This window comes from Puma concolor, chromosome E3 (assembly GCF_028749965.1).
Source record: "Puma concolor isolate L17-30 chromosome E3, mPumCon1.1.hap2, whole genome shotgun sequence".
NCBI lineage: Eukaryota > Metazoa > Chordata > Mammalia > Carnivora > Felidae > Puma > Puma concolor.
In genome coordinates this window covers 42424480-42447022 of record NC_141682.1, presented here as the reverse complement: position 1 = coordinate 42447022, position 22543 = coordinate 42424480, and the positions used below count along the sequence as shown (strand labels likewise).

General features: G+C 62.0%; 3 protein-coding genes across 7 annotated transcripts in view; 2 read left to right on the top strand and 1 right to left on the bottom strand.

The window, feature by feature from the left end:
* Positions 1–1771: 1771 nt before the first annotated feature.
* On the top strand, positions 1772–4395 carry ARHGDIG (Rho GDP dissociation inhibitor gamma). The gene is made up of 6 exons (XM_086691781.1): positions 1772–2149; positions 3258–3437; positions 3548–3631; positions 3712–3788; positions 3871–3934; positions 4026–4395. Exons 1-6 carry the CDS (start codon positions 2077–2079, stop codon positions 4223–4225), a joined length of 678 nt encoding a protein of 225 aa, XP_086547907.1. The 5' UTR covers positions 1772–2076; the 3' UTR covers positions 4226–4395.
* A 25-nt stretch (positions 4396–4420) lies between these two features.
* On the top strand, positions 4421–8225 carry PDIA2 (protein disulfide isomerase family A member 2). Of its 2 annotated transcripts, XM_025923337.2 has the most exons (11): positions 4421–4750; positions 5901–6107; positions 6183–6316; positions 6398–6535; positions 6607–6723; positions 6807–6932; positions 7004–7201; positions 7314–7434; positions 7515–7696; positions 7874–7984; positions 8097–8225. In XM_025923337.2, the coding sequence occupies exons 1-11, from the start codon at positions 4552–4554 to the stop codon at positions 8139–8141; spliced, it is 1578 nt and encodes a 525-aa protein (XP_025779122.1). In that variant the 5' UTR covers positions 4421–4551; the 3' UTR covers positions 8142–8225. The 2 variants fall into 2 exon arrangements, with proteins under 2 accessions (XP_025779122.1, XP_086547903.1); XM_086691777.1 differs by lacking the exon at positions 6807–6932.
* A 282-nt stretch (positions 8226–8507) lies between these two features.
* The window catches only part of AXIN1 (axin 1), a 64646-nt gene continuing 50610 nt past the window's right edge, over positions 8508–22543 (bottom strand). For 2 of the 4 annotated variants that reach the window (XM_086691763.1, XM_086691765.1), the window contains 7 exons: positions 21901–22038; positions 16851–17380; positions 16078–16248; positions 13268–13513; positions 11338–11445; positions 9548–9715; positions 8508–9381 (listed from right to left, as the gene is read on the bottom strand). In XM_086691763.1, coding sequence (XP_086547889.1) covers positions 9255–9381; positions 9548–9715; positions 11338–11445; positions 13268–13513; positions 16078–16248; positions 16851–17380; positions 21901–22038 — 1488 coding nt within the window. In that variant the 3' untranslated portion in view covers positions 8508–9254. The remainder of the gene's footprint in view (positions 9382–9547; positions 9716–11337; positions 11446–13267; positions 13514–16077; positions 16249–16850; positions 17381–21900; positions 22039–22543) is intronic. The other 2 variants (XM_086691764.1, XM_086691766.1) reach the window with 1 other exon arrangement.

Sequence of the window (22543 nt, the reverse complement as noted above, 5' to 3'; positions counted from 1 at the left end):
GCCAGCAGCTTGGCCACTACACCTCAGAACCCCTTTGCTGGACATTTATAAGAAATTCGAACAAGGGGCGCCTGGCTGGTTGAGGCCCAGGTGGTCAAGGTCCGACTCTTGGTTTCAGCCCAGGTCATGATCTCACAGTTTGTGGGATCGAGCCCCATGTGGGGCTCTGCACTGACAGCATGGAGCCTGCTTGGGATTTTCTCTCTCCCTCTGTCTCTGACCCTCCCCCACTTGAGCGCGTGTGCGCTCTCTCTCTCTCTCTCTCTCTCTCTCTCTCTCTCTCTCTCTCTCTCAAAACAAATAAACTTAAAAAAAAAGTCCAACCAGGTCTATCTCTGCTTTTTGGAGATAGAGTCTCTGTCCTCCCCTCCTGCCTCAGGGATGCTGGGGACAGAGCAGGACAGGGGGTTGGCCTTTGTCCTACAGCCTCGGACCGATTTATGTCCACTGCTAGCAAGGCCAGGTCCAGGATGGGTTGGGGAGTCCTGCCTCCGCCAGGGATCTCCCTCAGATCCCAGTGACCTTCTCCCAACCATCCCCACCCACACAGGTGGGGTCAGGCTGGTGCCTGGCCTGCCCGTCCTCTCTGGATGAGTGGGCATCCACAGAAGCTGAAGGCCACCAGAGGCCATAGCTGCGCACCTGGGGACAAGTGGTTTCCCTAACCAGCTACCCCTGCCACAGGGAAAGGGCAGCAGGGGTGGGGCCCTAGAATGGCCTGGGCCCCAGCTGGGGGAATCCTGCCTTGGGAAGATTGTGGACAGATGGAGCTCCAGAGGGGACAGTCCCCACCCAAGCCCAAGTGCCCCTAGCATCCATGGTCCTCCTCTGTGTAAATTTTGGGGGTGCAGGTGGGGAAATTGTCACATGGTCCCCTACCTGGGCTCTGGTGGGGGCATGGGGGCTTCAGCAACAAAGGAGCCAAGCATGGGCAGGCCTGTTTGTGAAGCCAGGGTGGCAGGGACACTCCCTCTTGTTTTGGGCAAAGGTGGGTCTGATCCCTGGGTATTTTCAGAAATGGGGTGTGGGGCAGAAAGGCATAAGGAAGAAGGGGGACTCAGGCCAGTGTTCGTCTCCTCCACATGCTCCACTCACGTCTCTTGGATCTAGCTGTCCCCAGCCTGAGACCCAGCTCACCCTTGTTCCCTGCACTGGCTGCTCCCATCTGCGTACCCCAAAGTTTGTCCACGCATCAAGACCAGAAGCCCCTTTTATGCCCCCATCTCGGCTCTCCACCACCAGGACTGTACTTTGGGTCAGTGTCCTTTCCTCCTCAAGGACAGGGCCCTTCGTTACGGCCTGGGTGCACAGAGCCTGCAGAGACCAGGGCACATTCACACAGCCCAGTCCATAAACACTAGGGGAATGGCTGTGTGCCTCCATGTTGCATCTCGCTCTGTGGGTGGGACCTCCAGTCTCTGGGTATGCGGACACGGGTCCTCTGTGAGCCTCTGGGATGTGGAGCCAGAAGACTGCACAGACACACACACACACACACACACCCCAGCTCCCCAGGCTGGGCAGACTCCAGGAGTCCCGTCTGCCCAGACAGAAGATGGGTGGGGGTGGGGGTGGGGTGGGGGACTGTGGAGCCCCAGGTGCGGCCTGTACCGCCTGCAGGTAACGAGAGCCTGGGGACCTGGGGGAGGAGGGGCACGCCTGCTCCACTGGGCGCCCCCACCCCCACCCGCCCCTCCCAGAGGGCTTCCCCGGAGAATCCCCCAGGCTCTCGCGGGCGCCGTAGGGGTGGGGCAGCTCTGACGGACAGAGCGGGGTGCAGGCTGGGCCGGCGGCTGGGTCCGTGACCGCGGCGGCTGTGCGGGCTCCTGGTGCGCCCACGGCGGGGACGCCCAGGTGCCGGCGCCGTGCGGGCGACAAGCGCGTCTCTGCGGGGCTGCGCGGGGTCCGCGGAGCGGCTGGGGGCGCGCGGCGCGGGCGCGGCGCTGGGCGCGGGGGGCGCTCCCGGCCGGGATGAGCTCACCGCAGTCGCGCCGGGGCTGAGCGCCGAGCCGGGCGGCGGCGGGGCGGGCGGCGGCTCCTCGGCGGCTCCGCGGCGGAGCCGGGCCGCGGGCCACCATGCTGGGCCTGGACGCGTGTGAGCTGGGGGCGCAGCTGCTGGAGCTGCTCCGGCTGGCGCTGTGCGCCCGAGGTGAGCGGGCTGGGCTGGGGCCAGGGCGGCCACGTGGGCGGGGGTCTCGGGCGGGGGGTGGGGTGAGGAGGCTTCGGCCCGGGGCGGGGGCTCGCCCTCCCCCGCGGAAACTTTGGGGTAACTGGAGGGGAAATCGTGGCGTGGTCCCCCGCCTGGGCTCTGGCGGGGTGGGGCGGGGGTGGAGGGCTTCGTCCAGGGTAGACCTTGGCTGGGGCGGGGGGAGGCCGGGGGGCGGGGGGGGGGGAGGCGGAAGAAGGAGCCAAGAGTGGGCGGGTCTGTTTGTGAAGCCAGGGTGGCTGCGAGACCCTCTCCCCTTGGGAACCTGCCCCTGAGATCCCCCCTCCCTTGGGTGGGGCGAGGGCTCCTTCAGGGCGTGTGGTGATCATTGAGGAGCCTGGAGTGCAGAGAGCATGGACTGGAAAAGATCCTGTCCCAAAACACTGTGGGAAGGGGTTTAGCGAGACCCCTGCTCCCAGGCACCATGGGAAGGGGCTCGAGGAGACTCTGAGTCTGAAGGCGCCCAGGGAGGTAACCTCAGAGCATGAGCGCAGGCAGGGGTTTAGAGAGAAGCCCCTCTGTGCCCCAGGAACACTACCAAGAGGAACCCCTGGGACAGCAGGAAGGCTTTCCGAGATGTGAAGGGCAGGGCCTCTGCCCCAGGGAAGACCTCGGAGGTCACCACTCCACCGTGGTGGCCTCCAGTCCTTGGGGCTGTGCCCCATTCAGGGTCTTCCTTCCCCCCACCTTTGGCCTCAGAGTCAGGGAGGAGCCCCGGATGGATGGGTTGCTGGGCCAGAAAAGGCAGCTGGTGCCTCCGGGGTGTCGCTTGGCTCCCTCTCTCAGGAGCCTTCTCCAACCCCCCAGCCTCCTCCTAAAAGGTTTGGGTGCAGATGCTGCTCTGTTTCTTCCCAGCCCACCTCTCTGCCCCGACCCCCCATGCACCCCTCCCTCTCTGAGCACACATCCCTTTCCCTAACCCACCCCCCTCCCTGAACCAAGTCCCTCTGGGCACTGAGAGGCACAGCTGGCCAGGTGGGGGGCTTCGGTTTGATGAGTGAATGCCAGGGTCAGCTGGTCACAGCTGCTCATGCACCTCCCCAACCCTCAGTCCTCCTGACCGACAAGGAGGGGAGACAGCTGTCGCCCGACGAGGCACTGGATGAGGCCGTGCCTGAGTACCGGGCCCCGGGGAGGAAGAGCCTCCAGGAGATCCAGCAGCTGGACCCTGATGACGAGAGCCTGGTCAAGTACAAGCGGGCACTGCTGGGGCCCCTGCCACCTCTCGTGGGTATGTAGGGCTCTGGGCCCGGAGGGGAGGGGCGGAGGCCGGGCGGCTGGGGCGGGGCGGGGGTGGTGGGGGGGGGGGAGCCGTCCTGGTGACTTCCGGTTTCTCCTCAGACCCGAGCCTGCCTAATGTGCAGGTGACCAGGCTGACGTTGATATCTGAGCAGGCTCCAGGGCCCATCACCATGGACCTCACAGGTACTGCCCCCCCCTCGCCCGCCGTGGGGCTCCTGGGGCAGGGTCTCCACCGTCACACTTAGCTGCACTGTCCCTCGCAGGGGAGCTGGCTGCGCTGAAAAACCAGGTGTTTGTCCTGAAGGAGGGTGTGGATTACAAAGTGAAGATTACCTTTAAGGTGAGGGCAGCTGTCGCGGGGGACACCTGCCAACACAGGGCCAGCCCCCCCAGAGGGGCCTTTAACACCCTCTGTCCCCCAGGTCAATAAGGAGATCGTCAGTGGCCTCAAGTGTCTGCATCACACCTACCGCCAGGGCCTGCGTGGTGAGGGCAGCGAGGAGGGCTGGCCTGGGGGGCTGTGGGTGGGGGGCGGCTGCGGCAGAGGGTGGCCCCTGACAACCTCCCCCTCCCCCAGTGGACAAGGCGGTGTACATGGTGGGCAGTTATGGCCCTAGCGCCCAGGAGTATGAGTTTGTGACCCCGGTGGAGGAGGTGCCTCGAGGAGCCTTGGTGCGGGGTGCCTACGTGGTCACGTCCTTCTTCACTGACGATGACAGGACAGACCACATGTCCTGGGAGTGGGGCCTCCACATCTGCCAAGACTGGAAGAGCTGAACGTCCCCTACCCCCGGGGGGCTGTCCTCAGCCCACCTGGGGTCCTTGTTTCCCCTGCCCCTGCAGTCAGTGACCACACCCCCACACCCTCTGCTCCGGTCCTGGGACACCCCCTTCCTGGGCTGGCACTGTGCCCTGAACAGTCCTATTAAACGTCACCTTGTCTCGGTGCCCTTGGTGTTGCCTCTGTCTGCCTCCCCTCCCCCGGGGGTGGGGGGAGCCTCGTGGCCTTATCTTCCTGGGACTAGGACTGGGTGCCACGTGGCAGCAGCTGCTTGGCCCCCGGCCCCCTTATCTGCCCCCCGCCTCGTGGGCCCAGCACTGCCATGGACGGCCAGCTCCTGCTTGTGCTGCTGCTGCTGCTGCTTGGGGCCTCGGGCCCAGAGGGCCAGGGGCCAGGGCCCGGGGAGCCCGAGGAGGAGCCCCCCAAGGAGGAAATCCCTGAGGAGGATGGGATCTTGGTGCTGAGCCGGCGCAACCTCGGCCTGGCCTTGCGGGAGCACCGCACTCTGCTGGTGCAGTTCTGTGAGTGCACCGGGCCAGAGGGCTGGAGGACCCACAGGGGCCCCCCGGGGCGGGGGGGGGTTCAACTCCCCACCCTGTGTAGCCGGGGCTTGTGCACATGAGGGACTTCCCCTGTGGGCACTTGGCCCTCCACTGTGCTCCTGGGGCTCCATGGAAGGGCACCGGAAGCAAAGCCCTGGGACTGAGCTGGGCCTGGGGGCGTCCAGCCTGAGCAGGGGAGGGTGGGGCTGGGGAGGGAGGCGCAGGTGCAGGGAAGACCCTAGATCACCATCCATCTGCAATTCTTTCTGTGAGGGGCCACATAGCATTCAGGCCTTGCATATTCTGCTATGGATTAGAAAAAGAATAGGGGTGCCTGGGGGGGGGGGGCTCAGTGGGTTAGGCGTCTGACTTTGGTTCAGGTCATGATCTCACAGTTTGTGAGTTCGAACTCTGCGTGGGGCTCTGTGCTGACAGCTCGGAGCCCGGAGCCTGCTTCGGATTCTGTGTCTTCCCCTCTGCCCCTCCCCAACTTGAGAGTGCGCGCGCGCTCTCTCTCTCTCTCTCTCTAAATAAACATTAAATAAATAAACATTAAAGAAGACATGTTTTTAATGTTTATTTATGTTGAGAGAGCAGGCACATGAGCAGGAGAGGAGAAGAGAGAGAGGGAGAGAGAGAATCCCAAGCAGGCTTTGCACTGTTATCTCAGAGCCCGATGTGGGGCTCGATCCCATGAATCGTGAGATCATGACCCCAGCCAAATTCAAGAGTCAGACAGTCAACCACCTGAGCCCCCCAGGCGCCCCCTCTTCGGTGGATTCTTGCAAAACTTTACACACGTGAAAGCCATTCCTAGATGGCAGGCTTCCGCAAGCAGGCACAGGTGGCCAGGGAGCAGCAGCTGGAGGGTTCTTCTCAAACTCACTGTCGGGGCGGTGCTGGCCGCTGCACGCCCCCCCCGCCCCCACCGCCCGCCGCCCCCCGGTGTGGGACCTTGAGTCTGGCTCTGCTGCAGAGGCTCAGATGGGCCCCCAAAGGATTCGGGAAGCGTGGATAGGAGTGCTCTCTGCCAGACCTGACTGATCCCAAGGTTCTGGCCGGGAGGAAGCAGGAGCCCAGGCTGGGGCTGTGGAGGCCGGTCGGGGACACTCATGGCCCTGTCCCCCAGATGCCCCATGGTGTGGGCACTGCAAGGCACTGGCCCCCGAATACAGCAAGGCCGCAGCCCTGCTGGCGGCAGAGTCAGCCAAAGCCAGGCTGGCCAAGGTGGACGGGCCTGCAGAGACAGAGCTGACGGAGGAGTTTGCTGTGACCGCATACCCCACGCTCAAGTTCTTCCGCGATGGGAACCGCACACACCCGGAGGAGTACACCGGTAGGGGGAGCGGGCACGAGGGGGGGGGGGGGCGGGGGCGGGGGGCTGGGCCCGGGCTGAGGGGACTCTTTGCAGGCCCCAGAGAGGCTGAGGGCATCGCTGAATGGCTGAGGCGGCGGGCGGGGCCCAGTGCCACCCGGCTGGAGGACGAGGACGGTGCCCGGGCACTGATCGACGGCCGGGATGTCGTGGTCATTGGCTTCTTCCAGGTGAGCTGGTGGTACTGGGGTCCAGGCCATGGGAGCAGGGCCCGCGGTGCCAGCTGACCTCACAGGCTTGGGGCTCCTTAGGACCTGCAGGACGAGGACGTGGCTACCTTCCTGGCCCTGGCCCAGGATGCCCTGGACATGACCTTTGGCCTCACTGACCAGCCAAAGCTCTTTCAGAAGTTTGGCCTCACCAAGGACACCGTGGTGCTCTTCAAGAAGGTGGGTCAGGGCCAAGGTGGGGGTTGGGGCTCAGGGCCCTGGCTCCTGCTGACCCCCGCTGAGTTGTCCAGTTTGACGAGGGCCGGGCAGACTTCCCAGTGGACGAAGAGCTGGGCCTGGATCAGGGCGACCTGTCGCACTTCCTCCTCACGCACAGCATGCGTCTGGTCACAGAATTCAACAGCCGGGTGAGTTGGACTGTGGGTGCATTTGCAGGGGTGGGGGCGTGTCCAGGGGAGCCAGCCCCCGCGAGTGCGGTTTGCCCTTGCAGACGTCGCCGAAGATCTTTTCGGCCAGGATCCTCAACCACCTGCTGCTGTTTGTCAACCAGACACTGGCCTCCCACCGGGAGCTGCTGGCTGGCTTCGGGGAGGCAGCTCCCCCATTCCGGGGGCAGGTACCGGCTGGGACGGGGGGAGGCGGGGTGGTGGGGATGTGGGCTGACCGGCACCGACTGCCTGCCGGCAGGTGCTGTTCGTGGTCGTGGACGTCGGTGCCGACAATGGCCACGTGCTGCAGTACTTCGGCCTCAAGGCTGAGGAGGCCCCCACCCTGCGCTTCATCAACATGGAGACCACCAAGAAGTACGCACCTGCACACGGGGGGCCGCTCACCGCAACCTCCGTCACCGCCTTCTGCCACGCGGTCCTCGGCGGCGAGGTCAAGGTCTGCTGCTGAACTGCCCACCCAGGAAAGGCGGGGGGGGGGGGGGGGCGGGAGGGGAGCAGCAGTGCCCAGGAGAGCCCCCCAGTGAAGCACCCGGCCTGGTTTCCCCCAGCCCTACCTCCTGAGCCAGGAGCTGCCCCCTGACTGGGATCAGCGGCCGGTCAAGACCCTCGTGGGCAAGAATTTTGAGCAGGTGGCTTTCGACGAAACCAAGAATGTGTTTATCAAGTTTTGTGAGTGCAGCGGGCCACGGGTGGTGGGCAGCGGGCAGGTGGGGGCCTCTGCCGGCTGTGCCAACGCCCCGCTGTCCTAGACGCCCCTTGGTGCACCCACTGCAAGGAGATGGCCGCGGCCTGGGAGGCCCTGGCCGAGAAATACAAGGACCACGAGGACATCATCATTGCGGAACTGGACGCCACAGCCAACGAGCTGGAGGCTTTCCCTGTGCACGGCTTCCCTACCCTCAAGTTCTTCCCCGCGGGGCCGGGTCGCAAGGTGAGGTAGGGCAAGAGACCCCGTCTTCCTCGGTCTGCGGCTTGGTCCGCACCTTCCTCGGGCCTCGGCCATGGCCAAGAGATAGGGCAGGGCCTCCAGCGGCAGGGCCTGGGAGGATGTGGTCAGGGTGCAGGGCTGGGGGAGGCATGTTCTCCAGCGCCTCGTGTCCCTCCTTAGGTGATTGAATACAAACGCACCAGGGACCTGGAGACCTTCTCCAAGTTCCTGGACAACGGGGGCGAGCTGCCCGCAGAGGAGCCCACAGAGGAGCCCGCAGCCCCCTTCCCGGTGGGTGCCTCTTTCCCAAGGTTCCCAGTCTCTGGACGTGGCAGTGAGGGTGCCAGGGGCTGGGGTGAGTCAAGGGCACAGCTTCTAGCCGGGGCTCTGTGACCCTTTCCAGGAGACCCCAGCCAATTCCACCACGGAGCCCAAAGAGGAGCTGTAGTCGCCCCCCCAACATCACCGTCTGGTGCCCCCACACCAGATGGTTCACTGAGGAGCCAGTGAATAAAGAGCTTTTGATCCTGCACGGTGTGTGTGGTTCCTGAGCACGGCCGGCCCCCCGGCCCCCCAAGAACCTCCTGGGCCCGTTCCGTCTTGAATGCGTCCTAGCCCTTGCCCCCAGCCCTTCTGGGTGGGTCTCTGACCCAGATCAGGGTCTGGGAACCCACCCTCTCCAGAGCTGTCAGTGTACCTCCACCGGACACCCCCCACACACAGGGGACCCTCAGAGGCCTGAAGTGCCATGGTGGACAATGGCAAGCAGGCCACCAGGCTCCACCCACAGAAAACAGGTGTCTCCATCGCCGGAGAAGGTTCAAAAATGATTTTATTCCATTATTATCCAAGTACCTTTGAAAAGATAATTGTACAAGTCAGCGCATGAAAAATGGGCTGGGGCAGCCCCCTCCACCCCGCTGGCCCTGGCCTGAGAAATGTACATATTTACACGGGCCCTTAAAGGGGAGGTGGGGGGGCCCGGGACCCGCTGAGCCCGCGCTCTGGAAACGGAGGGTGGAGGAGGGAGAGCGCTCCGGGCTCCGGCGCCGGATCCACACAGTGGCAGGCAAGAGACAAGCTGTGTTGAAGGCACTCGGTGACATGTACAATTTACAGAGGCCCCCGCGGGGCCCCTGGCCCCCCAGGCCCGGGCCAGGCCCGAGCGGGGCAGGGCGCGGCGGACGAGTCCCAGGGGGAGGGGCAGAGCCTGCAGTGTGAGCGCGGGGCGAGGAGCGGGCGGGCCTGCCCGCGGTCAGCAGCAGGGCGACACGGAGGGCGGTCGAGGTGGCTCCGGGGCGGGCTACCCGCCCAGGCGGACCGAGTGTTGCTGAGGAGTGGACCGCGCACCCTCCTCGTCAGCTGCAGGACGGAGGCCTGTGGGACCCGCAGAGGGACCCCTGCCCGTCCGGACACAGATGGCCCGAAGAGGCGGGTGGCCTTCTGCCAGTAGTTGTGTTGTCTGCATACACGCCAAGCAGGTGACCCACAGGACCCTCGGAGGCCGCCCTGGCCCCTGCCTGACGAGGGCCCAACCTGGCGCGGAGGCCCGGCTGGCGGGTCAGTCCACCTTCTCCACCTTGCCGATGATCTTCTCCTCGAAGACCGGCAGGACGGTCTCATCTTCCCGAACCTCCTCAAACACCACGCCGCAGTCAAACTCGTCGCTCACCTTCTTGAAGTAGTATCTGGAGGACGCGGGCCAGAGGCGGCGAGAGGAGGTGAGGGCCTCGTCCCCTCCTCCGCTGGCCCAGCGGCCTCATCTCCCCTCCCGTGCACACAGACGCCGCAGGGCCCCGGCCACCAACACGTGTGCTGCCCACCGCAGGGTCTCCCGCGCTGCCCGGCCCTCACCTGTAGTTGCCCTTCCTGGTCAGCAGCTCCTTGAACTGGCCCAGAGTGACGGCTCGGCCCCGCACCAGGGTCCGGTACGGGATGGGCTCCCCGCAGAAGTAATAGGCCACCACGATGCTGTCACACGGCTGGGCGCTCCCACTGCCCGCCTTCCTCTGCGACTTCGACCTGGGGGCAGAGGCGCAGCGGTGACCGCTGGGCTCGGGGTCACACAGGACACACCCCAAAGGGCTTCGGGCCCCCTACAAACAGGGGATAAGGACTAGAGAGGATGAGCCGGCCTGGCCGTGTGCAAACACCACGAGTGCGAAAGCCCGGATACCCCTCACCCGCAGCGCCCTGTGGCCTCGCTCCGTGTGGGGCCTCAACCAGAGGCTCCGGTCCGGCCACACTCTCCGAAATCTACAGCATGGATGCCAGCTCATCTCCCCTCGTGCCCGTGGCCTCCAGCCTCCCTGTGTCCTGAGCTGGCTGGAGCACGTCACCTCCTACCCAGACCACACGAACATGGCTTCTCGGGGCCAGAACCCATGGTGGATCCCATCGCGGGGCGTGGGAAAAAACGCCTAGGTTACTGGAAAAAACGCAGCCCCCCACCTCTAGGCTGGGCTACGCTACCTGTACCTTAGGAGAGGCCTGAAGCCCTAAAGCTTCAGAAACTCTGAACGCCAGAGGCTGGGCGAATGGCACCGTGCATGGGTCTGGAAATGAACCTGCCCGCCCCCCTACCTCCACCGCAGACGGCTGGTCTGAAGAGCAGAGGCAGTGGCCGGCCAGATTTACAGGGAGGGCCGTGAGGCCAGCACGGTCTCCTGCCCGGGACCACTCCGAAGGGCCACCTGTCCTGATGGGTGACGAGACCGCACAGGCGGCGCGCCCTCCGTCCCGTAGTGGTCCCCGTCCCTGTGACCGCCCCGGAGCTGCCCAGGTGTGCTCGGACACAGTCCCTGGCCCCCACCAGCCGCCCTGCCAGGAGCGGGTTGCAGCGTCATGTCGGGAAGGCCTCCTGAGCTCACAACGGGACGCCCTGTCTCCCTGGTGCTCCGGGGGATAGAGGGGGCGGTTCCTTGGGCTAGCTGGCCGTCTGCGGCTCAAGCCGGGCTCCTGGGCGCCTGCTTTCCTTCCCTGAGTGCTGCAACCTAACATGGTGGCGGGGGTCCTCTGCAGAAGGGATGCAGGGCCCCTCCCCGCCGGGAGACCACCCTCGAGGAGTGACCTGATGGGGAAGCTCTGAGTCACTCAGGCATCCGGCTGGACGTGATGAGCCACTGTGTGGGATGAGGCGGGGGACCCCGTTTCTGCTCCGTTCTGAGCAGAGGCACAGGGGTTGGGTGGCCGGCACCGTCTACATGAGGTCCCCAACACCTGCCCTGCACCACGCCTGCCTGGGGAGCGGACGTGCCAAGCACCTGTGCCCACGTTCCACGCAAGAACAGAGCTAGACAGACTCCGTGTGCTCACGGCACCCGGACACACACGCCCGCGGTGCTGGGCCAGGAGAGGCACCACCAGTCGCAGACCACCGAGCCCCAACGGCTGGCCGGGAAGCTCAGGAAAGTAAAGGCGGGTGGGCACACGGGGCCAGAGCGGAGGCAGCAGGTCAGAGCTCCCTCCCTGGCCCGGAGGCCACGTGTCACACAGGACGGCCCACGTCTCCTCTGACAGAGACCGGAAGCTTGAGGCTGGCTCCAGCTCTTCCCTTCCGGCGCGACGCCCCAGATCCTGGGAACAGCGGCTCCCCCGCGGGAGGCGGGGTAAGCAGTACCGAGACCCTCGGGGGGCGCACGTACTCTGTCTCCGAGAGCTCCAAGTCGGACACGGCTGGCACCACGCTCAGCACAGGTGTGCACGCTGGCCTGACACAGGAGCGCCCCCGCTGGATGACCTCCTGCACATACCTAGGGAACAACCACGGCGGTGAGCTGCGCGTGCTGGGGTCGGGCCTCCGCCAAGGCTCCGCCGTGACAGTGGGGCCACAGACAGGCAGACGGAGCAGGGGCCCCGGGGAGGGTCCGTCACCGCCGAACCAGGCTCCCACCGTGTGGGGCGGACAAAACACCACACCACACCACACGACGGGGGCTTCCAGGGCTCCGTCGGGGCCGGTCAGGAAACACGAGGCTCCAGTTAATCCAGAGTTCCTGGACTCCTCGGCGGATGACACTCCGGGGAACCACCGACCCTTCCTCCACACTGAAAAGAGCCTTCGGGGACGGCCTGGCTCCGGCCTCGTCTGCGTGCTCGGCCTCGTCCGCGCTCTGCTGCTGCTCCATCCCGAGCAGCTTTCCCAACAGCTGTCCGCCCCGGACGCGACGTTGTGCAGCCCTGACGGTGACTTCTCTTCCGCCAGCCGGGGCGGGGTGGGGGTGGGTCACCCCACAAGGAACTCGGACCTCCATCCGTGTCTGCAGTCGCTTACAAAAGGCCCACGTTCTGGACCGGCGACAAATGGAGACGCCGGAGCCGGTGGCCAAAACCCTGTCAGGAGCCTCACGGCCCAAATACGGATTCCCAAGAGGCTTGTGTGGACCAGTTTGGCGTCTCTGGCCGGCACGAGCACACGCAGGGCCTGCCGGGTGCTGGCGAGAAGAGCAGACGTGAGCCCTACACCCCCAGTGCGTGGCAAGGACGACGTTCCCAGGCTCTGTGCAGCAGGGAAGACTTCCTACCCATATGCCCCAGCCCCTTCCCCGCCGGCCCCTCTGCCGCCCTGTCCGCCTCCAAGTCACAGGCCCCGTCAGACGAAGCAGCATCCGCAGCACCGAGCCGGCTCTCTGGTTCTATGTTGACAGGGTCACAGGGTGTGAGACAGGTGGCCATAAACGTGGTCACACTCAATGACCAGGGGACGCACTCAGGCTCCTGGCTCTGCCCGATAAGACAGGCACCAGGGATGGCCTGCATGCTGACACCAGCCTCCCAAGAGCTGGACGGCCCCCCACACAGTGAGGTCCCCAGGAAACATGTCCAGTGACCATGACTGGGCAAGGGGCGCTGGCAACGTCCAAGAACAGGGCCACCGTGTGACCGTGCTCCGGGGCCTCGGTGGAAAATGCAGATTTCCCGGATCTGTCCAGGAATTCCAACGCGCTGGTACATTCGGGGAAAAGTGACCTCAAGGCCCAGCAGAAAGGGCAGGGGAAGGAACATTCTGGCCTGGAGAGAAGACCGCCATCCACAAAGGGGTTCTCCCTAGGGTGAGCGGCAGGGTGTGGGGAGCCGCATTGGCCTGAGGCTGCGTCAGCAGTGGGCGGGGCCTCTCTGGCCCTCAAGGCCCAGGAGGGCATGGCGCTGGGGACAATGGGGCTGGGGGTCCCTTGCAGAGAAGACTGTACCTCTATGCGTACTTCAGCAACGTTCACTGTCCCACCTGTGGGTGGCACCATTTATGGCTCCCCGCCCAAGGACCCCCCCAGGACCCCCACTCTGTAGCCTGCACAGCGGCCAGGGGGATCCCGACAGTAGTGTCTAGAGGCTCCGTGGAGCCCCGGGGCGAGTGCACACTCACAGAGGGGAGACGGCTCCCTCTCTACCCCAGGAGGACCCTCCCAGCCCCTTGTCACACAGCAAGGCCACGTGCCGTGCCCCGGGTGGCGCTCAGTGAAAGAAGAAACCAGGACTGCTGGGGGGTGCCCAGGCCTCGGGGGGCTACAGCCCCAAAGCAGTGCCAAGGCAGCCCTGATTGGGGGTGTGGCCTGCCCTCCCCGCTGCGCCCCCTACCTCTGCTTTGAGGGTAATTTGCTGGCTCTCTTCTCTTCCTCCTCCAGGCGCCTGCGGGCCTCCTCCAGCTGGGTCAGAGGGTTGGGGGCTGGGTTGGGTGGCATGGTGGGGTCTTGAACGAAGAGGTGAGAGGGCTGGACGGAGTTGCGAAGCTGAGCGCTGACCCAAGGGTGCACGGCCCCGGGACGCTCCACGGACAAGGGCCTGGGGCTCTCGTGCACCTGCTGCTTCTTGGCACCGGAAGACCTTTGGGAGCAAAAGAACGAGTGTGGTAGCATCTGGAACCCTGGCCACAGGCGGGACCAGTGGAGGCCACCAGGGGCACACCTGCCACCCCTCCCACCACACCACATGACACCGTGCTCCTCCGCTGCACGCTCTTTTTGTAACTCATTTTTATTTATTTTTTTAAAGTTTTTTTCTTTTTTTTTTTTTAACATTTATTCATCTCAGACAGACAGAGCACAAGCAGGGGAGGGGCAGAGAGAGAGGGAGACACAGAATCCCAAGCAGGCTCCAGGCTCTGAGCTGTCAACACAGAGCCCAACGCGGGGCTTGAACTCACAAACTGTGAGATCATGACCTGAGCCCAAGTTGGACGCTTGACTGACTGAGTCACCCAGGTGCCCCTGTAACTCATTTTTGAAGAATTGTTTAAAGGTTGTTTATTTTCAGAAAGTGTGAGTGGAGGAGGAGCAGAGAGAGAGGGAGACACAGAATCCGAGGCAGGCCCCAGGCTCTGAGCTGTCAGCACAGAGCCTGACACGGGGCTTGAACTCTCAGACTGCAAGATCACGACCTGAGCTGAAGTCGGATGCTTAACCGACTGAGTCACCCAGGTGCCCCTGTTGTAATGTCACACCCTATATAAAAACTTAAAAAAAAAAAACTTTTCACTGTTTTTAAAAAACATTTTAGTATCAAAATAAATGCTCTTTGTGAGAAAGCTGAACCATATAGGAAATTCCAAAGTAAAACCAATCTAAAACTCTTAATTTAGAAGTACCTACTCTCCTTCCCGTTAAAAACAATCAGCGTAACTCTAAACGTACCATTTTTCATTTTTTCAAACGTTTCCCCCATGGGATCACACAGCTCTCTCTGCCTTCATTACCCAACACAGAACGCTCTAGAGCTGGGCAGTACGCCTTTGCTGCACGGCTGAATTATACCGAAAACATCAGCCTCTCTTAGCCTTGGCTGGAGCCCTTGGAAAGGGGGGCTTTAGCACCAGGAGGGAACCCTGGAAGAGGGCCCCCAGGCTCAGTGCCCTCGCAGTCCTGGAACTGCCCCAGGAAAGATGGCATCTCCCTCCTAAAGAGCCCACGGGGCCAGCCACAGGGAGACCTTGGCTCTGGGGCCCATCCCCAGCCTCTCCTTGCCCCCCACCTCCCCGCCCCACACCCACCTCCCATCGCCTGGCCCCCCCACGTCCTCCCTCTCTCGCTGCCCCATGCCTCCACCCTCCCCTGCCTACCTGTTGTATGATGTAAGAGCAACAAAGACAGAGGCACACTGTCCCCCAACTCCAGGGAGGCCAGGGAGACCTGGTAGGGATACTGAAATGCCACCATTTAAAATGGCCCATCCTGACATCAAGCACCTTCCAACCTGAGACTGTTTCCAGATGGGCCTTTTATTCTTCCACCACAGAAACCCTCCATCTGGCGTGGGAGGAACGGCCAGAACAGAGCCATTCCTTGTGGAAACCCGAAAAGGAAATCCAGAGAAACCCAACCAAAGCAGGAGAGGAGCTCTGGAAAGACCCTCACTCAGGACAGGTTTTGTGACCGCAAAGGTGTCCGATCACTGGCGGGAGCCTTGTTCCCACAGTCACGTGGAGACCAGACACAGGGACCCACGGGTGGAGAGTCCCACGTCTCTGCTCAGGATGGGCTGGCTGGCAGGTGGTTACCCACTTCTCCCTTTCTCCCCTCCCGACCCCGAGCCCCCCCCCCCCCCCCCCCCCGCCGCCACACACGCACACTCTACCGTCCCCAACCATATCCAAAACAGACAGTCAGCGAAGCGGGAGACTGAGGAAGGAGGGGTGGCCAGCCCACCCACAGGCACCAGCCCCACGGCCCAGACAGCTGGTCTGGGGGTGAGGCGTGCAGTCCGGGCCAGCCCCAGTCCCCCATGGTCCCCCCAAAATGGATGGACCCACACGAGGCGGCAATGGCACGTCTGGGGTCCTGGCTCCACACCCTCCAGAGCAGCCTCCGGCTCTGTGGGGCCAGTACAGAGTTCAGAGGGTGCAGACACCACCGACGGCTGGGGGGTGATCAGGTGCGATCAGAGAAGACTTGTCCTGCGTGGTCTGTCTGGAGTGGCGTCCAGGTACCTGCCTAACTGCCCCAGTAACTTAGGTCACTGTCGGTGGAGGCGTCAGCCACCCAGAAAGCAGCTCGTGAGGGCAGCTGTGTGAAAGCGGGGCCCCCCTTGGCGGGCTGGGCACAGCAAGAGGAGATCAGGCAGAAACGTGGTGACTTGAGAACGAGCTCAGCAGCGGACACTCCTGCCCAGGACACCGAAGCTGTGTCAGGACCCCAAGGCCGGCACAGGGCCCCACTCGGGGCGGGAGTCAGCGAGCTCACACGGCCACGGCCACGGCCACGGCCACGGCCACGGCCACGGGGTATAAGGACAGGTGGGTGGGGCCAGGCCGCAGCTTCAAAGACCCTGGTGGAACCGTGCTGTAGGCTCGTCAATTAGTGCCACACGCTGGTGCCCGCGCCACCCAGGACGCTGGGTGCCTTTTACCCGTGGCTTGTGTGGCCACACCCACCCGGGACGCTGGCGCCTCTCACCCGTGGCCAGCCTTGCGGTGCCGGCTGATCTCCTTCTCCCCCTCGATGATCCACTGCATGATCTTTTGGTTCTTCTCCGCGTCTTCCGAGGGGCCAGGCACCTCGGCTCCCACGCCCTTCCCTGACTCCGCCTTCTTGGCGTTTCTTCTGGAGGCAGTGCCAGACTTCCCGCTACAAAAGCAAGGGGCCGGGAGTCACCTGCTGCCTTTACTTTGTGGCCTGTTGCCGGAAAGCGGCTACCTGAACGTGGTGGCTTTGACAGAGCTGTGTGTCCTCGCGGGCTCCGCCCCAATGCCAGGGGGTTCTCTGAGGTTAGTCTGGTGGGGAGCACAAGGTGTCCAGGCAGCACCAGCTGGGAGGGCAGGGGCACCTGTCCTTCGCCCTCCCAGCCCGGCCACCCACCTGGGGGCAGCAGCACCGCGACCCAGTCACCCCTCACCCAGACGCCTCCCCCGAAACAGGTACCTCTCTATCCATGCACCCTTCAAGCCCTGGATGGCCCGGGACCCCAGGCAGGACCAGGCACTCATGCTGGGCGCTGGGGCCCTCTGGCGACCACATGCCCATGGTCTGTGCAGGCAACCCCGGCTGGACGACTTTTAAAGGGGAACTGGGGCCCAGAAAACTGAACAGAACCCTCAGGAGACACAGCCTCTCACTGTGACCCCTTCCTCCCCGGGAAGGCGCACGTGGCCCTTACTGATACAGGTTCAGGGATGAAGAAACCACAGCCCCGATCCCAAAGCAAGGCCCAGGCTGCCACAGACACTCACCTGTAGGCCAGGCTGTCGCTCGCATTGGGGGCGGTGCCCACGCTCTCTGAGTGGCTACGGGGCTTGGCTGTGTGGCCGTGCAGCTCCGGGCCCCAAGAGAAGCTGCCCGGGATGCGGCGGGAGGCCTCAGCCTCAGCCTGCTCCTTGGGCCTGGCCGCCCCGTGGTGACTGTGGTGGTGGCCGTGCCTGTGCAGGTGTGGGCCGGCTGCGTCCAGCTTCACCCCGGACTTAGGTGCGTGCTTACTGTGCCCAGGGGGCACGCCCCCTAGGACCCCCACAATCTTGGGCACGTGCCCGCTGTCAGGGGAACGGTGGCCGGGCCCCGGCGACTGACAGCCCGGCGTCCTCATGACCCGCTGCACATGCTCATCCAGGATGCTCTCAGGGTTCTCCTCGTGCGCGTCCCGCAGACCCACGCAGCCCACGTCTGCATAGCGGGGCGGGAAGTGGTGCCAGGCTGTGGCCAAAGGCAGCTTATGAGTGGCCCCCGGGGGACCAGAGGGCATGTCACCATCCTCACCTTCTTCCTCCTGCAGGACAAGGTCACGAGTCACCTCCTGGCACCGGCCGAGTCACAGAAACCTCGCCCTCGCGGAAACAAAGAAATAGGCCCGCAACGCTCCATCTCGGGGGCCGGAAGCACCGAGCCCAGGATGAGCAGGCCAGGTGAGGCACTGGGCGCTGGGGAGCGTGAGAGAGTGAGCACGCCCACCACGCACCAGGAACTCGAGGACCACAACGCCCACCCAATCCCGCCCACTGAGAAACCTCCAGAGGGACTTAGTTCTTTTATGCTTCTCAATAAAGGTATTTTTATTTCTTCAGTTGATTTTCCTAGTCCTCAATTTTATTTCCATGTTTTCCATTATATTTTCTTTTGTTTGCTTTTAAAGTTTATTTATTTTGGGGGGGGAGGGGCAGGGAGAGAGGGAGAGACACAGAATCCTAAGCAGGCTCCACTCTGTCAGCACAGAGCCTGATGTGGGGCCCAAGGGAGATCATGACCGGAGTCGAGATGAAGAGTCAGACGCTTAACCGACTGTGCAACCTGATCGTCCCTTTCCCATTACATTTTCAAAGGGAATACGCCCTTGTACAGAAGAGCTCGTTTTTTGCTTAATTGCTCTGCTCTGTGATTCTGGGTCAACTGTCACACTAAATCCAGTTGGGTTTCTCTGGAGTCTCTGGCAGCCAACAGGACCCTATCTGTAAATATAACATGTGACCAGCCAAATCCTGTATTTATTTTCTCATCTCAGTGAATTGTGGAAACCAGAATAATGGTGGGTACATCCGGTGGTGACCAGAAAGGATGGGACAGCTACCTCTGTACTGTACCAGAAACAAATCTCACAAAATCCACAAGAAACTTTTCACTTATGGGAAAGCGTCTCCACGTCACCAGGACAGGCGGTCAGCTGCAGACACTTCAGTCCACGCTCAGGTCGCAGGTGGCACGGAGCAGGACAGAGGGCAGGCGCATAGCTGCGGGGAGGGTGAACACGCCCCTCTCGGGCACACCGGGGCCCTGGGCTCCCCACCCCACGTCCCATGCCGGACCCCCCACTCTGCCCTCGACGGACACTGACCCCCACGGGTAAGGAAGAGGGGCTCTTGCAGTCCCCGGGGGGCGGCACGGGGTGGTGACGGACAGCTTGGGCTGAGAGCCAGCTTGTCTCGGTGGCTCTGCACATGTAGGAAACCGGTTTTACGGTTTTGAAATGTTACAGGTTCACCAAACTGTCTAGCTAAGAATTTTCACTTTCTTCTTTGTTCTTATTTTCCGAATTTTACAACAAAACTCTTATTTAAAAATCTGTAGTTATTCTTCTTTTAAAAAAGACTATAGTTTATGGCATATTTATATGAGCCTTATTTTGTAAAATCATACAAGACAGGGACTCTCACGTCCATGCGGATTCCCTGTACATACGTAATTAAAATTGACTTTCTCCTGTTTTGTTTTTAAACACTCAGGGCATCCGATGGAACCGCACAGCCAGCTGTGGGGCAGTGAGCCCCCCAGGGTCCGAGGGAAGCCTATGGGGACAGAGTGGCTACAGGCCAGAGACTGTGACACAGAGCCCGGCGATCCTGTCCAGACGCCACCGCGGGCCTGCCGATTCGTTCCCGAATCGCTACCCAGGAAATACAAGGGGCTACTCGTTTGAACATCTTGTGTTAAGTCACAGGCACTGGGGAACCTCTGTGGCCGGGCCCAGCCCCCCGTGACAGCTCCTGGGAGATCCAGGCACAACCGCACGCCCCCGACAGGGAGGCCGCAGACAACAGGAGACTAAGACTCAGACATGAGAAAAATACACCGAATACCGATGGCTGTTAAAATGCCCATCCTGCACGGTGACCTGCAGGGCCACGGGCACACGGAGCCACGAGGACAAACTTGACACAATTACCACAGCTGGGTTCTACGGCAAGAAGGTTTGAAAGTCTCCTGCCTTAAACTTCTTTCACAAACCACAGGGTACTTTTACTTCGTGAGCGTACTCAGGAGGCACTGACGGAGGCGTGCTTGGGCCACGGACGCGCCACGGTGCCAGCCCCACGACGGCACGCAAACCAGGGCTTGGCTCCTGTAAAACCCGCCGTGCCTCACGGCAACCCTGTGTCCGACACTGATTTCTCAAAGAAGGTTACCTGACAGGCCACGCCCTGACAGTCCCTTCACTCACGGAGGCCTCTGCTGGACCCTGACGGGGAAGGTGGCCTCCGTGGATGCCCACTGAACGTCCGCCCCCACCCTCGCTGCAACCCAGACTGGCAAACAGGCAGCGGGTCAGCACACGCCTGGCGCCCAGGCCAGCACTGCGCTGCCTACATGGGAGTCACCGGGTCACTACGAGGGAGGGAGACAAGAAGATGCCGGTAAGAAAAACCTAGTGTCCCTGCCCAGGTGCTTAAAAATACTTTCATAGGGGCGCCTGGGTGGCTCAGTCAGTTGAGTGGCCGACTTCGGCTCAGGTCATGATCTCTCGGTCCGTGAGTTCAAGCCCCATGCCGGGCTCTGTGCTGACAGCTCGGAGCCTAGAGCCTGCTTCTGTTTCTGTGTCTCCCTCTCTCTCTGCCCCTCCCCCATTCACACTCTGTGTCTCTCTGCCTTTCAAAAATGAATAAATGTTAAAAAAAAAAAAAAAAAAACCAAAAACTTTCATGCGGGCTCCCTCTCGGAGAGCACGCCATCTGGCCATTCACCTCGGTGACCACCCCAGCCTTCCTGGTGCCCACCGCGAACCCCAGGTTTTGAAACGCTATTCGAAATCTGAAAAATGTGGGGGGTGGGGTGGCCCCTCATTTCAAACCTGGGTGTCCTATGAGGGGGCTCCGGAACCCTGGACGGCAAGGGCACAGCACCGTGTGTGATGCATGGAGGGCAGGACAGGAAACTGCCAGGTGTGACTGTGGCTGGGCCCCATGACTACCCTTACGATGGCATCTCCAGACTTCAGGTGCACATGACTCACCAGGGGAACACGGAAGGTGAGATAGCAGGCCCCTCCTGGGGGTTCGGACAGAGTCTGAGCAGGGCTCAGGTCCGTGTTGTAAATGAGTATCGGGTGATCAGGTAGAGAAACAATTCCTTCCAGAACAATCCTGTTTTGGGTGTGTTTTTCTTTGTGTTGTGTTTTGAGGGAGAGAAAGAGAGAGAGCAAGCCTGCAAGAGGGGCAGAGAGAGAGGGGAAGACAGAATCCCACCAGGCTCCACGCTCAGCACAGAGTCCTATGTGGGGCTCAATCCCATGACCCTAGGATCACGACCTGAGCCAAAATCAAGAGTCGGATGCTCTACCAAGCGATGCGCCAGGCACCCCCACAGCAGTCATGGTTTGGGTTTCAGGCATCGGGCATGAGGTATTGAGGGAAAAAGTGCAAGACGCCACTTGTTGGTGACTGTTTTTCCTTTTTCTTTTTTTTAAAGCAGACTCCACACCCAACGTGGGGTTTGAACTCACAACCCTGAGAGGAAGAGTCGTACGTTCCACCGACCGAGCCGGCCGGGTGCTGCCAGTGGTGACCTTTCTTAGTTTCAGAAGGAGATTCCTACCTGCTGGAGAAAAGCAAAGGCCTGTCTCCAGCGACACAGTGGCGCCTGGCTCCGGGAGCACGGGGCACTGGGGCCTCGGGGACACACAACCTGGTGAGGCGTGAAGAGCACGGGGAAGGCCGTGCTCAAGGGACATGTCTGTCATCGACATCTCAGGACGGAAACCAGAGCACACGTGGGAATGAGTCTTGCAGGATGACGCCCACAGGCCACATAAGCCGCATGTCTCTTTGACAGCTACAGGCCGAGAAGTATCAAAGCAGGTAAGTCACAAACCACACGTAATTGTCCCAGCACTCCACGTTCTGCCCGGCAAGGCCATGGGTCAGAAAACAAGGCACAGGAGCCTATTCTGAACGTGACCCTTTCTGCACTCGGGATGACCGGTGGGAGCCCCCAGGCCCCGTGCCAAGGGCACACTCTGCTCCACACGTGCGCCCGGCGCCCCTGGGACCTGGCAGGGCCACGGGGGCACGTGGGACACGGGAGGGAGCAGGAAGGGGGTTGGGCTGAAAGGAGAGGTCAGTATGCACGTGGTACGCGTTGAGTCGTCTGCCAAAACTGCCTTCCTGAGCCGAGCCGATGTAGCTCCAGTGTGGGGATGACAGCAGGGCGTGGTCTCTGCCCGCCTCTCCACCCCTCCCCAGAAGCAGGTGGCACAGGAACCCCAGCTCCCCGCAGGCCAAGGAGCGGCTGCTGAGTGCCTTACTGGTTGCTCCCAGACCGGGCTCGGGGTCCCCGCCAGGGGGACCTCCTCCCCAGGAGACGGTGAAGACCACACAGGAGCGGTGGTGGCTTCAGACGGGCCCCCGTCACAGCAGAGCGGCCAGCCACCAGGGCAGGGTCAGAGGGCGTCGGGAGCCAGCACTCTGGGAGACCCAGGAGGGAGCTCGTGGGAGCCTGAAGCTGCCCTTAACTCCACCAAAATGCAGTAAGATCATCCAGAGCCCGAGCCGCACCGTGGCCTCTCCCAGAAGGCTCACTCACCATCCGGACGCGTTTCAGCCGCTCCTCCAGCTTCTCCTCGGCCTCCCGTGTCCGCTGGATGGCCTCCAGGCGGTGGATGAGCTCCGCGGCGAACTTCTGGGGCTCCACGCGGACTTCCTTTGGCATTCGGTAAGTGCGCTGCAAGGAGACACTGATTAGCCAGCCACGTGCAGCCTTGAACTGCCAGCCCCGTCAAGATGGCACACGGGCACTCTCCGGGTGACCAGGAGGAGCCCCGAAACGTGCGTTTTGTTTCGTTTTTTTAACTTGTTTTATTTTTTATTTTTTTAAATTTATATCCAAATTAGTCAGCATGTAGTGCAACAATGATTTCAGGAGTAGATTCCTTAGTGCCCCTTCCCCATTTAGCCCATCCCTCCTCCCACACCCCCTCCAGCAACCCTCTGTTTGTTCTCCATATTGATGAGTCTCTTCTCTTTTGTCCCCCTCCCTGTTTCTATGTTCTTTGTGTTTCCCTTCCCTAATGTTCATCTGTTTTGTCCCTTAAAGTCCTCATAGGAGTGAAGTCATGATTTTTGTCTTTCTCTAATTTCACTGAGCATAACACCCTCCAGTTCCATCCACATAGTTGCAAATGGCAAGATTTCATTTTTTTTGATTGCCAAGTAATACTCCATTGTAT

What these genes read in the sequence shown, in the direction of transcription:
- ARHGDIG (XM_086691781.1), top strand. Translation starts at nt 2,077, where the DNA reads ATGCTGGGCCTGGACGCGTGTGAGCTGGGGGCGCAGCTGCTGGAGCTG. An exon ending in GCTGGCGCTGTGCGCCCGAG is followed by an intron (nt 2,150 to 3,257) that starts GTGAGCGGGCTG and finishes CCCAACCCTCAG; the next exon opens with TCCTCCTGACCGACAAGGAG. An exon ending in CTACCGCCAGGGCCTGCGTG is followed by an intron (nt 3,935 to 4,025) that starts GTGAGGGCAGCG and finishes CCCCTCCCCCAG; the next exon opens with TGGACAAGGCGGTGTACATG.
- PDIA2 (XM_025923337.2), top strand. Translation starts at nt 4,552, where the DNA reads ATGGACGGCCAGCTCCTGCTTGTGCTGCTGCTGCTGCTGCTTGGGGCC. An exon ending in CCGTGGTGCTCTTCAAGAAG is followed by an intron (nt 6,536 to 6,606) that starts GTGGGTCAGGGC and finishes TGAGTTGTCCAG; the next exon opens with TTTGACGAGGGCCGGGCAGA. An exon ending in CCGCGGGGCCGGGTCGCAAG is followed by an intron (nt 7,697 to 7,873) that starts GTGAGGTAGGGC and finishes GTCCCTCCTTAG; the next exon opens with GTGATTGAATACAAACGCAC.